The 16,886-nt window shown below is 34.5% G+C and overlaps 1 protein-coding gene across 2 annotated transcripts in view; it reads right to left on the bottom strand.

The window, feature by feature from the left end:
• Window positions 1–16,886, bottom strand: part of LOC111086531 — a 58,100-nt gene that overhangs the window by 24,925 nt on the left and 16,289 nt on the right. For both annotated transcript variants that reach the window (XM_022389719.1, XM_022389718.1), the window contains 2 exons: window positions 13,807–13,845; window positions 2,575–2,770 (listed from right to left, as the gene is read on the bottom strand). In XM_022389719.1, coding sequence (XP_022245427.1) covers window positions 2,575–2,770; window positions 13,807–13,822 — 212 coding nt within the window. In that variant the 5' untranslated portion in view covers window positions 13,823–13,845. The remainder of the gene's footprint in view (window positions 1–2,574; window positions 2,771–13,806; window positions 13,846–16,886) is intronic.

The raw sequence follows: 16,886 nt of genomic DNA, 5'->3' as shown, positions 1-16,886 counted from the left end.
ATGAATTAACTTTTAAATTAGTACACATACTACATATACTAATTAAATTAAATTAATTTACTTCTCTCGCTCTTATATATATATATATATATATATATATATACAGATATTTACTTTTTGTTTTATTGTTACTAACCAAAGAAAAATAAATTTACAACTGTTTCATTTGTATTACATTTCAGATTCCTAAAAGAAATACCTAATTTTACTGTTTAACATAACATTAAAGGTCAACAAGGGCAGGACTTTTTGTTCCATTATGGCCATCCCATCCATGAAATTAAACTAAATATTAAAAACTTAAAACCAGCCCTTATCATTCAAATGTTTATCAAGTTTTCCCTTAAACTAACCTCGTCTAAAGGTAACCCATTCCAAGGGCCAATGAACTGTTAGAAAAATAACGCTGTCTTAGCTGAACATTACCCTGCCAAAATGTATAGTTTTGTCCCCTAATCTTACCATATTCATTAACAAATATGAAAAAAGATGATGCAACAATACTATCAATGCCCTTAACTATCTTAAACATCTCAATCAGATCCCCTCTAACTCTTCTCTTTTCAACACAAAAGAAGTTCACAGATCTTAACCTATCCTCTTGTGACAACTTTTCCACTCCAGGTATCATCCTAGTAGGGATCCTCTGATCCTATTCTAATATTTCAATGTTTTTCTGAGGTAAGGAGCCAAAGACTGAACATAATACTCCAAACATGGCCTAACCAATGATCTTTACAATGACATTATAGCTTTTTTAGTCTTGTATTAAGCTAACCTAACCTAAACTTCGGCTTGCCTTGCTACTAGCAACAAGAATGTTGCTTGGATGGTTTAAAAAACTGATCAACCAGAACACCAAGATCTTTTTCTTCCATAACACTATTAAAATTATTCCCATCAAAATCATAATTAAAAACCATCTGCCATTTATTTTCCCAACTCACCAAATCGTTTTGTAAAACAGCAGCATCCTCCTCATATCCAGCAACACTTAAAACTTTAATGTCATCAGCAAATTTAAATAATCTATTGACCATTCCTTCATCTATGCCATTAATGTAAATCAAAAAGATCAAAGGTCCTGAGGTACCCCACTCATGACATTAATGACAGAGCTCCATTTATAACAACCCTCAGCATTCTTCCACCTATCTAGTTTTCTATCCAATGAGCCAATTTATTATCCACACCTACAAAGATAACTTTTTAAAGAATTCTTTATGTGGTACCTTGTCAAATGCTTTGTGAAATTCCAAATAGACCAAATACACACACGTACTCTTAACTACACAAGTAGTAACGTCTTCAAAGATTGTCAAAATGATTAGTTAGGCAAGATTTTCCCCTAGTGAAACCATGCTGACTATCCAGAAAAATTTTAAACTGTGTTAAATGACCTTGCAAAGCATCTTTTATCAGACATCCAAAATGTTTCTCACAACTGATGTAAAACTAATAGGCCAATAATTGCTGGGACAATTTTTATCACCTCCCTTCAAAAGAGGAGTAACATTAGCCAACTTCTAATTTTCCAATACCTGCCCACTATTCTAGGACTTAGAAAAATAGTAGCAAGTGACTCATATATTCAATCCTTAATCTCTTTTAAAACTTTTGGGTAAATATTATTGGGTCCAAGAGCTTTATCATTATTTAAAGTTCCCAATATTTTTTCACAGAATTAATGTGATTATTTTATTCCACCTTGGTTACTATAGTAACTATTCAGGGTGAGGAATATTGCTTTAATAAAAAACTGAAGAAAAAGTAGAATTTAATAACCCAACCATCCCATAATCATCAGATATTAGCATTCCCGTATCATCCCTCATAGGCACTACTCCCATCCTTACATTTTGTTTACCCTTGGTGTATTTAGAGAAATCCTTAATATTAATTTTTACATTTTCAGCCAAACTTTTTCATATAGAATTTGATTTTCTAACTTCCCATTTGACCAACTTTCTTGATCTTCTATAATCTTCCAAGTCTTCCATCATCACAGTCAATTTAAACTTCTTATATTTATAATGCTTTTATTTATTTTATTCTTTATACACTTTGTGAGGCAACCTAATTTTTTATTTTCAGCCACTTTTTCTTCTATAAGTAATATGCCTATCTTGAATATTTAAGTTTATTTTCAAAATTATTTCCACATTTGATCAGTATCTCTAGCTAATTCAGTTGCCCAATTCACAGCAGATAATTATTATTTCATCTCTTCAAAATTTGCTTTTTTTTTATATGCAGCAAAACATCAAAATTAATTGAGCAATAATCACTTGCACCCACTGTTCTCAACTACTAAGGACCTCAATACTTTGAAAACATAGTAAAACTATTTCATTATTGGTAGAAGACCAAATTCCAAGCAACTTGTAAGGATATAAAATTAGTCCCATTAAGAACAAGGTCTAAGAACACAACAAAATTTGTAGAACAAAGGGAAAAGGAGGTGTTCATGATAGGTAAAAAAATGAAAAGAAATAAATTACATATATTAGAATGTATAAAATACCAACATGTACCACAGTCATCAAGCATATTTACTTTCATTTTATGTATTACCTATATATAATAACTTCAAAGTCAGGTTTTTGAAAATCTTTGGCATGTTCCTCTTTGGAGGTTTCGGAGAGTTTATTTTCTTGATAGTCCTCAACAGTTAATTTTAGTTCCTGTCCTAGTATCATAACTCCTCCACTCTTGCATGCTCCAGGACCAACTGGCTGTGAATCTTCCTGGGATGATAATGACATTTTCACTATAAAAGTGAAGTATCATATTATGAAATTCACAGTTTGAATGCAAGTAATGAAACACACTTTAGAGCCTTTGCAAATCACATTAGTCTTGATAAATCTATAAATTCATCATGAATAGTAATTTTAAGCTATAAAAATCTACATCATTTTGCAAACAAACTGTTACATTCAGGAAATGAAAGTAATGTTACGACAGCAGAGGTCACGTGATGCTAGTAACACGTCATGAACTTCTAGAAGGATCCTGAATGCTCGAGCGTTTACTAGATTTCAATATTCTTTTATATATAAGACGGTCAAGACGTGACGGCAACAATGTAATGTAATGTGTAACTGAACTGCGGACAGAGAGAGATGTGAGACGTTCGTTGTGAATTATAGCAACAATGTAATGTAATGTGTAACTGAATTGTGGACAGAGAGAGACGTGAGACATTCGTTGTGAATTATAGCGTTTGTTATAGCGTGACCGTGGAAATTAAGTGTATTGCAAAGTTGTATTTAGAAAGAAGAAACCAGTTTTATTTAAGAAAGGAGTTGTATCGGTTAAGTTTCTTCGGAAAGAATTTTTACGGAAAATTAACTAACGAACGGAGGCATAACAGTAACTGTATCTTAAAATCAGTCTTTTCATGTATTAGTTCTTACTTTGCAACAAGAAGTGACCCATGATGAAATACAATTATACATAAGATTCACTAATTTTGAACAAAAAAGTACAAATAAAAATCTAATACTAATATGTTAAGGTTGAACAATGGCTAGAAAACTCTAAATAAAGTAGAAAATTTGTAAATTATTATTTAATTGTATTAAATATCTCTATTAAAAAACTTCTCATACTGGCTCTTTCTTTTAATTTTAGAACATGTACTTTTTATTCTCCAAGCTTTATAATTGTATTGTGTAAATACCTATTGATAATCTTTTTCTTAGAATTGTATTAAATGTAAAAAACTTTTTCACAGTTCTTTAAATTGAATTTGGAATTGTTTAAATTTTTCCATAATATAGAAGTTGCAGAACTACAAAAAAATTAAGAAAGCCAAGAAAATAGCAAAAGTAAAGATTTTTTATAAACATTTCCAATATATATATATGAAGCACAAAATCTGTGTCTGTCTGTTTGTCCATTACCTAACTACTCCAATCTCAACTAAAATTTGTGAAATGATAGTTTGGAGCAAGGGGCACGTTAATGGGGGTTCACAACCCTCTCCACTACCATTATTACTGTTGTTGAGCATTTATTATTTTTGATGTAACTTAACATAAACTATATTCATAGATGGCGCCACGTTCTTATAGCAAACATACAATGTGGGAGGAGGGCACACAAATGTCATATTTATCTCAGAGTTCACTAGCACCACTATATATGGAGGAATGCAATGAAGAAAAATGGTCACCACCAATGTAATGATACAAAAACTCAGCTGAAGTTTCTTCTCTAACAGCCACAATAAGGATAATATAAAGAGCCATTTCTTTAGTTATACCCACTTCCTAATTTGACCCATGACCTTTCAACTTTGGCCCATAAGACACTTTTGTGGCCAATGAACATCAATTAATTGATCACATGAAACACTGTGGAAGGACATTAAGAGCTGGGTGCTGAAAGCAAGTAACAGAAACCACATCTGCCTTTACTACTTTGGCTGGTACTTCTTTCTACAAAGTCAACCTGACCATTGCACAGTGTATACCATGTTTTAAGTATATACATATTGTGTTTTTAAAGCTTATACCAAACTTTTGGTGATGTAATAATGAATACTGTAATGATATGTTACATTATAAATAAATTGTGTGAAAGTTAGGATTTTTGTGTTATCTATCATAGCATACACCTCCACATGTTTTAAAGTTCATAACATGGACAATGGATGGGTACCTCCGCTTATTCTATATAAGCCATCTTCAGCAGTTTTCTTTGAAAATAATTAAGATGCAAGTTTAATGTAACATATTAAAATTAAAAAATATAATATGAGTTAATGTACATGCATATATAATAAGTTAATAATTTGGTGGTAAATAAAGAGAAATGAATAATATTAAAATTTTCCTTACCAGAAAATGTATTTTAGATAGATACTTTCATGCACAACAAACAGCTATTACCTTGTGCTCTGCCATAAATATTTTCTATTCGTGCAAAAAGCCTTGAAAGATGCTCCCATCTGTACTCATGTTAATGTGTATTGCACCAGCATGTAATTATTATTGGAGTATAACCCTTTATCAATGGAAGGTTAATACATCATCCATGTGCAGTAATCCCCATAAGCACTAGCATTTGAACAAAGGCTCATTCTTGATGAGCTAAACTAAATGCACAAGAAATGATGAAGAAGAGTGGGAGGTTGTGTAAAGAAGTGAGTATCTATTTGAAATAGATTTTATGTAAGGAAAAATGTTAGCTTAAAAAATGCTCCTCACTTCTCTACACAGCAAACAGCTAGAATCCCACACTGAATATGGTGGAGATACTGGCGCAGATAAAGAAATTACAAAGATAACCTATTTTCTGAAAACAAAGCTTCAGAAAGGGAAAGCCAATGAAGTGTGTCGCTCACTATGGGGGTTAGCCTAGTGGGGCTTCACTTGGTGGGATACCACATCTACTTAAAGCAGGGAAATACTCTTTGCCCAAAAGAAGTGTAAAGCAAAAGATATTGTTAGGGGAATCTTTGGTTGATGCTAAAAGTGTTGCCAAGGTATGAAAAGAATGTAAAGTCGCTCAATTATCCATTATATAACAGGCAGTCAGCTAAGCATGAGTGTGTAGTGTGGCTAGGGCTATAAGTCAGAGCATTCAATATTGGAGAAATACTTGATATACTTACCACCAAAAGCAAGTGAGAGAGATATATTCAAGACCTGTTTCCCAAAAGAATACAAAACCCATCCACCTGAACTAACCATTATGATTGACTTAGTTCATAACATAGTTGGATAGCCCATACTAAACTGGCAGGAACATCCCAGCCCTCCTTCCAATCGAGGGATGGATATAATCTGTCTCATACCAGTTGCACTTTAAAGATGGGGAACTCTTCATACTGACTTCCCCAGCAACTTGGGATTGGAAAAAATGGGTTCTCCCTTTGTTCTTCCTGATGATAATGGGAGGAATTCACATTGATGAGAATACTGGAGAGCTGTTGGCAATGATACCGGAATTCTCACATTTACCTAAGTCCCACATTGATAGACAGTGCAATGGGTTCCAACGATTAAAGGCAGCAGGGGCTAGCCAGATGTGCAGGCACTCACAAACCTGGTGTTTTCGAATTGTTTTGCTTTTTTCCCAAGGTTAGAAAAGCCTAGAAATATATTGATAATATCTAAGCAATCCTGCAAAGAACTCCATCTCAACAGTGGGCAGTGAGCAAGAACGAATGAGCTTAACACTTTCTGTTATTCCCTACTTGATGCAAATTTCAGGAGGTTAACATTTTCTTAACTTGAAAATGTATTTTCAATAATAATTACCTCTTCTCACACTACAGCTATTACTTGACTTCTAGGGTTTCCTTCCTTTGTTCATCTGAGTATTAGTCTGAAATTTTCTCACTTGCTCTAGTCTTTTATTCTCCACTTAATTACCCTTGGTGATATCTGTCATGTGACATTCTCCACCAATGTCAATGCACCCTCTATCCTGATATTGAATATAAGCATCTCATTCAGATAATATTATCACTTTTTCGAAACTAACCCAATCCACAGTCTCTAACATCAGCTCTGAGGTAAGCATTATTGGAGATTTACGATTTAAAAAAATTTTAACTTCCAAAAATACTTACTTTTATTCACACTACAGCTAGAGCCCCACATTGAGAAGGTGGAGGGGCCAGGCCCCAACCAGATAGCTAAAGTCCCACAGCTCAGAATTGGAATTATAGGGCCATGGTTCCTAAATCCCATGTTGATGCCTAGGGATTTTGGCCACAATATATATATATTTGTGAGTGGATCCCAACCTGTAGCTATAGCATGATGTATTCCAAGTCACTGGAATCATGATAAGATAAGCAACACCGAAGTGGACAAAACCTCTTCTCAAACTGAAGAAGTCCAAAAGGCAACACTCCAAACTCAGAATGACAGGATCCTGTATGCCATACTCAATCTGAGGAAACAGAATTCATCTGGTCTGTAATTATGAACACTCATACTCTCTCCCCAACTGTGTGGGCAAGGTAAATTCCACTTGCCCCTGGAATTATGGGGAGGACATAAAACAAACTGTGCTCAACCATGGACTCTGCATTTGGAATTATGAGGAGACAATGTACCCTCTTCCATGAACAATGTACTAAACCAATATTGATCAAAAACAAGGACCATGCTCAACCCAACTGGATAGCTGAATTTCAAATCTGAACCAGTATTACGAGCAGACTCCCATGTAGGCTGGTGCCTCTCCTACCAACATCTGGGAAAAAACATCCAGAGAGCTGGGTAGGAGGGTCCCCAACTTCACCCTCTTCTTGAAGAGGAGAGGAAAGTCACTTGACACTCTGGAGGAATAGCCTCTGACTACCTCCCTTGTGACTGGAACTAAGCATGGTAATGACTTCCTAGCTCCACTATTGGGAAATGAGCCCTGAGGAACAATGCTCTGGAAACTGCAATAGGTGAACCAAGTTCCCTAAATTTTTAAAAGTAAACTGACCCTGATTTATTCAAGCCAATGATCAGCAGGGATGGGCAGGATTCCCTTATGTTTTGCTCATGATTGTCCATGAGTGGTGGTCCTGCTTAGTACAATAATACCACCTCTAGCTGGTCTTATGGAACACCCCATTTCTACGGAGCCTGTTGCAACCTAGATAAAGTATATTGTGTTAGTTGTTGCTAGTGTGGAATTGGTTTGATAAAAGCACACCTGCCTGAACAACACTCGCTACAGAGTGGGATCATACGAAAAAGAGGTAAGGGGTCCTGAAAAATAATGAGACAATATTAGTAATGAAGATACTGCAGATCATGCAAATAATATGAGATAAAAGTATTGGAGGAGGTCCACATACCAGCCAACACAATTTCCTCCAGTAGGCAATTCAACCAGGCTGTTAAGGACATAGAAATGTGATGAATCTAAAGAGACTTGACTTGCAGAAGACTCCTTACCTCCAAAGAGAGCCCATAATAAGCGATATGGATCAATTTCCATACCAACCTCGACAAACATGGAGAAGCCTCGGGAAACTTAAGGATCCAAATAAATAAAAAGTCGTTGTCTAGCACCTCTGAAGGCATTAGTGCAAGCAGCATAACACTTCAAGACCCTCACTGGACAAAACAAACGATCGAGATCCAATCAGTCATAGAAGTAAGAAATAATGGTCAGATGAATCAGTAAAAAGGATTTATCCCCTTCCCTGGCTGCCAGTGTCTTAGGGAAGAAGAAACTATTGGGGTATAGGAGGATGTAGGTAGAATGATGAAGTGTCCTGTGCACAATCAGTGCAAACAATTCTGACAAGCGATATCTGCAGGCCAGCAGCAATAAAAATTAAACCGTTAGGGAAAGGTAATATCTGGTACATGTGGCTAAGGTCTCAAATAGATGTTGAGAAAGAGCATGTAATACCACATGAATATACCAGACTCAAATAATTTTCATCTAGAGTATCTAAAGGTAATCGATAAGACCACCTTATATAAGGAGATCGTGGAAGATGCAAAACCCTTGTCAAAGAACCAGGTAACAAAAAAGAGTTATAGGTGGCACTTTTGGTCGAAGTGGGTTCAATCTCCTCTCAAAACACCATTGGCAATATGTATGCTATTGCTGTTGATAAATGTCTGTTGTGAGATTAAGCAAAGACTGAGACAGATACATGATAATTTTAGAAGTTAAACTTCGATGCCATGCAAAGGACCACCATGGAATTGTTGAAGTGAAACTATTTTCTCCTTAAGAAGCCCAGACCGTGAGACATCGCCCTTTGAACAGCAATAAGTTCTAAAACATTGTGTAAGGAAGTCTTGTCATCTGTGCATAGGCCCTGGAATTCCTGACCATTGAGATATGCACCGGATCCCTGAAGCAAGGCATCCATGAAGAAATGGATCTCTGGACAAAGTGGCGGCAGAGGAATACCTATCGTAGTATTGTTCTGATCTAACCACCACTCGAGATTGAAGGTAATGAAACTGGGGAATCCAGTGAATCACTATTCATGATTCATTGGTCACATAAAGACCACTGAATGTATCTCTTGTGCACTTATTCCAAAGAAATGAGGTAATCAAGTAATGCCCCCATCCACAAAAGAGAAAGGACCATTCACACAGTGAGAGATGGAGACATGAGTGAGAGTCAGACTGCCTGTTCCATTGCTTGGAGCTGGATGGGAGTCAGCTCAGTCCGACTGAGATACGTGTTGAGAAAGATACTCACACTGATGATATATTGTGTTGGAGTGAGAACAGAATTTACAGCTCTGATAATGGAGTCTGTCTTGGTGGCTTCTGAAAGTTGAATCTGGGTTTGACATTCCGGCAACTGACGAGGTGGTGCCAGCAGCAACTACTCATTCATGGAATGGTGTGTGTACAGGCCTATAGAAATTAGGTGACGAAAAACTCATACGATTCGGCAGAACCCATATGGTGCCGATGCTAACCTGAAGGGCAGAGCCTTAAACTCTAGCATTTGACCCTTGTGCACAAAACACAGATAGTGGCTGGATGACACTGCTATGGAAACGTGCAGGTGGGAGTTGGCAACATTGACATCCACAATCCTAGTAAAAATACCAATGCAGAGTGAAGAATGACTCCTTTGTGAACCATGGAGACTCTAGGAAATGATACAGACGAGAAAGATCAATGACTGAACACCAATCTCCTGTCTTCTTGATCCCAATGAAGATGGAAATAAAACTCTGAAAGAACTGGCATGACTCTTTCCACTGCCCCTTAGACCAAAAGATAAAGTTCAAAGTCATGAATCTATAGGTCCCAGGAATAAAAGCCTCCCTGATGAGGGATGGAAAAAACAAAGAAGATGTCTGAATCAATCCTGATAAGAAGACCAGACAGATGAGACAAAAGATGATAGCTAGCCTGTGAAACAGCCACAATCTTTAGTATGTAATTGAGATAGAGAAATCTTTCCTCAGGAGACCAAATGCCAGAAATGGATCAGGCATTTCTAATTGTACCCCACTTGAACAGAAGCATTAATGGAAAAGATTGTTTGTAGGATTGGTTGTTGTAAAGCACAAAGTAACTAGAGGGCTCCAGACAGATGCAAGTCTGGATAAGGTGGGGGGGGGGGGGGGGAGATGTGTATGATTGAATGAGCCACCACAACTGTGAAAAAAGAAAAGATGACAGTGGATCTCAAGAGAAGAAAATTTCCTCTAAAGCAGTGATTCTGAACATGGGGTGCACGTCCCACAGGGGGGCAATTTGAAAATGCTACAATAAGAAATATTTTTCATTTGGGTGTGAAGAGTGAAAACGTTCTGTAACTCAAAACTAAATTTCTAAATTTTACATCAGATTATTATACCTTTTCAACACCAAATTTGTTTTTATATTAAGGGAGCATCAAATTTTTTGAGGTGTCGAGGTGGGGCATGGAGTAAAAAAAGGTTAAGAACCACTCCTCTAAAGAGGCAAATCCTCTCATGCAGGAAATGAATGAGACTTGAGCGGCTTGGTAGCAAAAGCTCCATGTCTCAAAGACACAATGAAGTAGGCTGAACCTCCTCCACATATAAAATGAGAAAGATTCCCACATGAAAAAACTACAAGTGGAGGTTGAGACTGAATTGGAGCATGAACAAGCTGCCCCAAACAAGATGACTCAGGGAAAAGAAAGGAGGTCACAACAGAAGAAACCTTGTTGAAAGGGGGCAAGTAGAGACCAAATGGTCATAGACTAGTGGAAGAATTTAATCTTTGAACAAATTAAGGTCCATTAGACCCAATGAAAAATGATGGGGCTGTAGCCAACTGGAAGGGAAGGGCTGAGAACCAAATGTTTAACCATTGTGGATGAACTCCAAGAAATAAAAGGCAAACAGACAAACCAAAATGTGTAGAAAGTGTCTTAGACCTTGAATCATGTCACCCAACACTTGGAGAATATCAACTACCAAATGAGAAAACCATTAATTGGAAACTGTTAGGTCAAGTGGGACAGAATGATGACTGGTTGCAAATCTCCTGGCATCATGGAAATGACAAAAAATGAGAGCAAAACTCCAAAGTGGGGTTGAGAAATTGACCCATGACATTTGAAACATGTGTGACATGAAAATCCCCTGAAGTGTTCAACAGACTGTAACAAAGGAAGTTCAAAGATGTAAAAATGAGAGAATAGTGTTCCCACAGGACTGGAGCTATGTGGTAGCTCCAGAAACAAGCAATCTTCGATACCAAAGACAAAAGCCCTCAAAGAATAAGGGCTGTGGATAACAACAAGAGGACAAAGAACAGGAAAGAGGCCATACCAGAAGAATCCTGGTCCCAAAAGCAAGAAACCAAACTGAGACAGTTATTTATAGAAGTTGGCTGTGTGACTAAGAGGAATTATTTTGTATGAACAATGTAGATGAGTTGCATCAGCTACATATGCCAATGTATAAATCATATTCTTAGAAAACCATCACAAAGAGAGGGTGAAGACAGAGGTTCTAAAATAAGATTAAGAGAGGTGGATGTCAGAAAGTAAGGCAACTTGATGAAGTACATCCCAAAAAGTGAACTAGGACAAAATGGAAAAAATCAAGAGCAAGGTGAAAAACAGGTAAGTTGAAGTTGTCCTGGTAAAACTGATAGAGTCGTGATGTTAAGCCTCTAAAGGAAGATGAACTAGAGGGGCACTCAATAGAGTGCATCCCTTTGCCACACAGCATTGATCATATTTGGCCCTCAAAAAAATACAGAAATCTGTCCATATGTCAATCTTTATCAATGGATATGGACCATTTTTGGCAGAACAATGAAGAATTATATTCTACATATGTTCCTCAAATTTCATGAAAATGCACTTATTTTTGACTGAGTTATAGAACAAAAATAGTGTGAAAAATCAGTCTCCGTGTTAACAGAAATGAAAATTTTTGGAGTTTTGTGATCTTGACCCTCCAGAAACTAATAAATTCTAGCTTGAGTCACAGTCCAAATGCACACCAGCTTTTGTTCAACTCCATTCCACCATTCAAGAAATCTTGTTGACAAACACACACACATACAAGGGTGAAAACATAACCTCCATCCACTTTTGGTGGCAGAGGTAATAAGAAAGAAAGGCAAGTAGAAGGACAGGGGGAAGAAGGAAAAAGAGTTTGCTAAATAAGGAAGCCAGAAGATCAGCAAAGAATGGCTAGAGAAAAAAAAAACAATAGACAAATACCAGTGAAATCCAAGAAGTGAAGAACTAATGTAGTTCTACCTAATTCTCATCAGGAACAGGTGAACAAGAAGCAAAGGGAAGCATGGAAACAACAGTTGTGAAACACTTACAAAATGAGGCAGGCTTGACTGAAGTAAGAGAATCAGAAGGTCAGGAATCCAGAAACCAAAGTAAGAATGGAACCAACCATGTGCTGCATGGTTGTAATATCATTGACTGTCACAGTGTCTCCAGTTGCCACTACAGTATTGAATGACTCTCATGAAGAAGTGTAAAAATGAGAAGTACATGAATGCATAATCCACTTGATCCATGAAACTGGTATTATGGTGATCATTTACTGAGAAATACTTAGAAGAAGGTCTAACTGATAACTCTAAAATTATATGTATGATTTTTTTTATAAGCAAGAAAATTTAGGAAAAAAGACTATATGACAAACAGTAACAAAAGTTAAAAACAATAAAAACAAATATTTTGGTAATTCTTGTGACAAGAAACACTTCTGAAGACAAGCAGTGCTGAGGAATGAATGAGCCTTTGTTCAAATGCTAGTGTTCATTGGGATTACTGTGCATGAAGAATATGGTGCCCTCCTACTGGTGCAGAGCTATAGCCTAACGATGATTACATCATAGGTTGGTGCAATACACATTAATACATGTAGGTGTGGGAGCTTCATTTAAAGCTTGTGGCATGCACAGAAAATCTTTATGGCAGTGCATGAGGTACTAGCCATTTCTTGTGCAAAGATATGAATACAGTTCCTGAATAAAGCAGTTTTAATTTATAAAAGTTGGCTGTGTGACTAAGAGGATTATTTTTTTATGAACACTGTTTTTTTTATTAATAATTCTATATCAGATCTGCCTTAATTTAGAATTTTGAAATTCTCCAAAGTGATATGGTAGCTAGTATTCTCTTTGTGATTATGAATTGTGGATCCATACAGAATTTACAGCGGAGATACAGCTTTCATTGAGACACCAATTTTTATATCGAAAAACATTTGAAGTAAAAGTTTATTTTCACTATTGTCTCAATCTTCTTATTGAAATTACTAAAACAAAACATATATATATATATATGAATAAATTTCACACTTGTTTATATTACATCAATGATGTACAAATGATTACTCAGCACTGCACAGTCCTAACAAGATAATTATTTAAAAATAAATTTTTATTATAGACATACATGATCACACCAACAAATCAATGTAAAATTATATACATTCAAACCTCCAATTATTTGAACTAACAGAAAGTTACTTTTGGCATTTGTTTTAAAAAAATATAGACAATAGGAGTATTGTAAATGTAAGATAGCTTGAAATTATAAATAACTTTTGAGCTCAAACAAGCTAGGCAATGAACAGGAAATAAAATATACTTTTATGTAAACTTATCAGTTGTAACAAACACTAGAAAATATAAATTGAAGACTATGTTAAAGCTTAGTTTAAGAGATTTGTTGAAATTAATGTAAACCAGTCAGATAATTAAAAAGTAGTCTTACTGAATACCAGTAAGTGAGACCAATTCATCAATTTAGATTATGTATAATTGCTTAAATTTTTACATAAAAAAGGATACCCTTTTATCCTCAGTTAGAGTGTCTTCATCACGTTAGACAATTTACCTTTACACTTGAACATAAACTGTCATGTGGAGTATTAGGCTATGGAAATTTGAAAACAAAACAAAACATCACTATTTAACTGTAAACAATACTGCATTCTAATAACTTATCAATTCAAATAAGACATAAATTTTACATGAGGATTGGATTTGTTATTGATTATCCATTACACTTTGTTACATCAATATTTACTCAGGAAGTAAAGGCATGAAAATACTGCATTTTAATTGAAAAATTAATATAACTTAGCCTGATATACAATTAAACAAAAACTGGAGCTTTTTTTTAATGAGGTGATTCAAAAATAAACCGAATATCCAGTTACCTAATCTCTACAATAACTAGAAATTTGGGCCCTAGTATGTATAAGGACATGTGTAGTGATTTTTAGTATGTTAAATAATGAGATAGAATCCAGTATTGAAGTTAACAAAAATTAATGACTTTATTAATGAAGAAACAAATGAATAGCTGTCCAATGGACTATTGCTTTGTACTTTTAAGTTACTGAAAAAAATATGCTATCAAAATAAGAAGTAACTGAATGGAAACTGTATTCAAATAAAAAGACAAATGAAAATATACCATTATTAAAGGTTAACTAAGGATAACCCACACAAAAGCAATGGTTAAATGATTAAAACATTGACAAGACTTCAAGAACATCTCTTGACTCCTTCAAAATAGAAAATAAAATGTTTCGAAAATACCAAAACTACATTCACAATTCACCTTCTCTTTGCAGCTGACCAATAAAGAAACAACAACAAACAATGGATCTCAGGAATACATAAGTAACTCTACTTCATGTTGCAGTTATAAAGTATTCCCCTATACATACAGTAAACTAAGATGCAACTATCTTAGTACATTCCAAATAATATCTTACATAAAATTTTCAATTTTGTAAATGTTAAATATATATACGCTATGGTAGAGTGTGATTTGTGGTACTTGCATATCACAGTACTTTCAAGATTAAATGTTTCATATTAGTTATATACCACTTTCTACTCCAACTTAAGTCACAAAAATATTGTGAGTGCCACAGTCTATCCTTTAATTTCATCTAAAGATACAGTGTAATTGTTAATATATGAACTTCTTCAAATACTTTTCAATTAAATCATCAAACACAAAGTCCCCTTAGAATAAAATATACAACTTTATCATTGTATTCATAATATTAACTTAATTTGGTGAATACTTCTAAACAACTGTAAAGGCTTTTATGAGATAGTCTGTATAACACAGGAAATCTAAAACTTCGAATTTTTTAACACTGCATGCTACAAGTAGTTATTGGTAAAACTTTCTGTATATAAAAAACTGATATTTTGATTAAAGCTAATTAATAAATTAAAATTCTTTTACACTTATTAATATTATATTTCAAAGAAATTATTGTAAAAATAATGAGTTACATTAATATTTTATTACATTTCACTTAACTACACAAAAAGGAACAATTAAGTTCTGTATAAAGAAATTCAAAAAAAAAATTCTCTGACATGCATATATGTGGTTGTAGTAATGGTACGAAGTAGTGCCTGAAACAAACTGTTAGTAATGAATTAAATTTTTTACATTTGATGTTTCTACTGAAAGAATCTGGGAAGATTCATAATGTTTCTTTAAAAAAATTACATTGAGATTTTTAATTATTATATAGATTAATTCCAGTTACCTATGAGATTTTGTGCATAATCTTCTTGTTAATTGTATTCTTACTAACTGGAAATGAAACCACTCCACTTGTGAAGGACTCAGTAAAGAAAGACTTGATAAATGGTAACTGATACTGCACTTCTGGGGAATATTCTGCTAAAACAAGTATTATGTAACATATTTTCCTATGAGTCATTTACTACAAAGAGAAATTTTGTTTGAATTTACAGACACACTACAATTAGACTTTACAACTAGATTCACACAAAAGATGAAGTATGAAAATTTTCCTAAAATACATATGTGTAGAAGTTTTCATTTTTTACAGATACTATTATATTGTGATTACATATACATGCTATTTTCTGAGAACATGTTTTATGATATTTATTAGTTACTCATAGTTTATTTTTTTTGAGTGATGTTCTAATTAAATGATCTCTCTCATGGGCCTTAAGCAGTGCATGATGAGTTAGCTTTTTGTGATAAGTAGCTCCGAAAGATAAAAAAGTAAATAATTTAACTTTCCCACAAACTTAGGGGGTGTGAAATGTCAGTTAAAACATGCCTAAGATCAGGAAAGCCAGTTGAATATAATCATCCACAGTCTTGAGAGAATGTCACTGATCATCTATCAGAAAAACTGAAAATAACAATTCATGGGTGTTTGACACAAGTACATTTTTGAATTTAGATAAGCCATATGAAAGACTAATAATAAATTTAACTAAAAATAGTTGACCAATACAGCTAGAAACAAATTGTAAAAAGTGTTCTAATTAGTATAGTGAACACAAGTTCAATATGGCAATAGGCCAACAATTGTGGGTATGGGCTGTGAAAGATAGGCTATCTATTCGACTGTTATTTGTTATGTTTTACTTGCCTACTGATGAATTATGGTTGCTTTGTTCTTCTGGACAAGCAGTTTTCCAGCCTGCACTATGTTGTAACATAAATGGATCTTTATGATTGGAAATAGGAAAATATAATATCATGGTACAAAAGAAAAATCAAAGTGGCAGATGACAATCCAACCCATCAAGGTTAACCTTCATCCACTAAAACAACCTATAAGCTGGTGGAAGAGTAACCTCGTTGTTTTGTAGATATGGCTTAGGGTTCTCTATTCAAATTTATATTTACACTACATCAGTTATGTATTGTTACGTCTCTGTTCGTTTGTTAATTTTCCATAGAAATTCTTTCCCAGAAACTTCAGCGATACAAGTCCTTTCTTAAATAAAACTAGTTTATTCTTTCTCAATACAACTTTGCAATACACTTAATTTCCACAAGTCCTTTCTTAAATAAAACTAGTTTATTCTTTCTCAATACAACTTTGCAATACACTTAATTTCCACAAGTCCTTTCTTAAATAAAACTAGTTTATTCTTTCTCAATACAACTTT

Source organism: Limulus polyphemus, unplaced genomic scaffold (genome assembly GCF_000517525.1).
Source record: "Limulus polyphemus unplaced genomic scaffold, Limulus_polyphemus-2.1.2 Scaffold1169, whole genome shotgun sequence".
Lineage (NCBI taxonomy): Eukaryota > Metazoa > Arthropoda > Merostomata > Xiphosura > Limulidae > Limulus > Limulus polyphemus.
The sequence above is the reverse complement of the archived record's forward strand: the minus strand, read 5'-3'. Positions and strand labels throughout refer to the sequence as shown.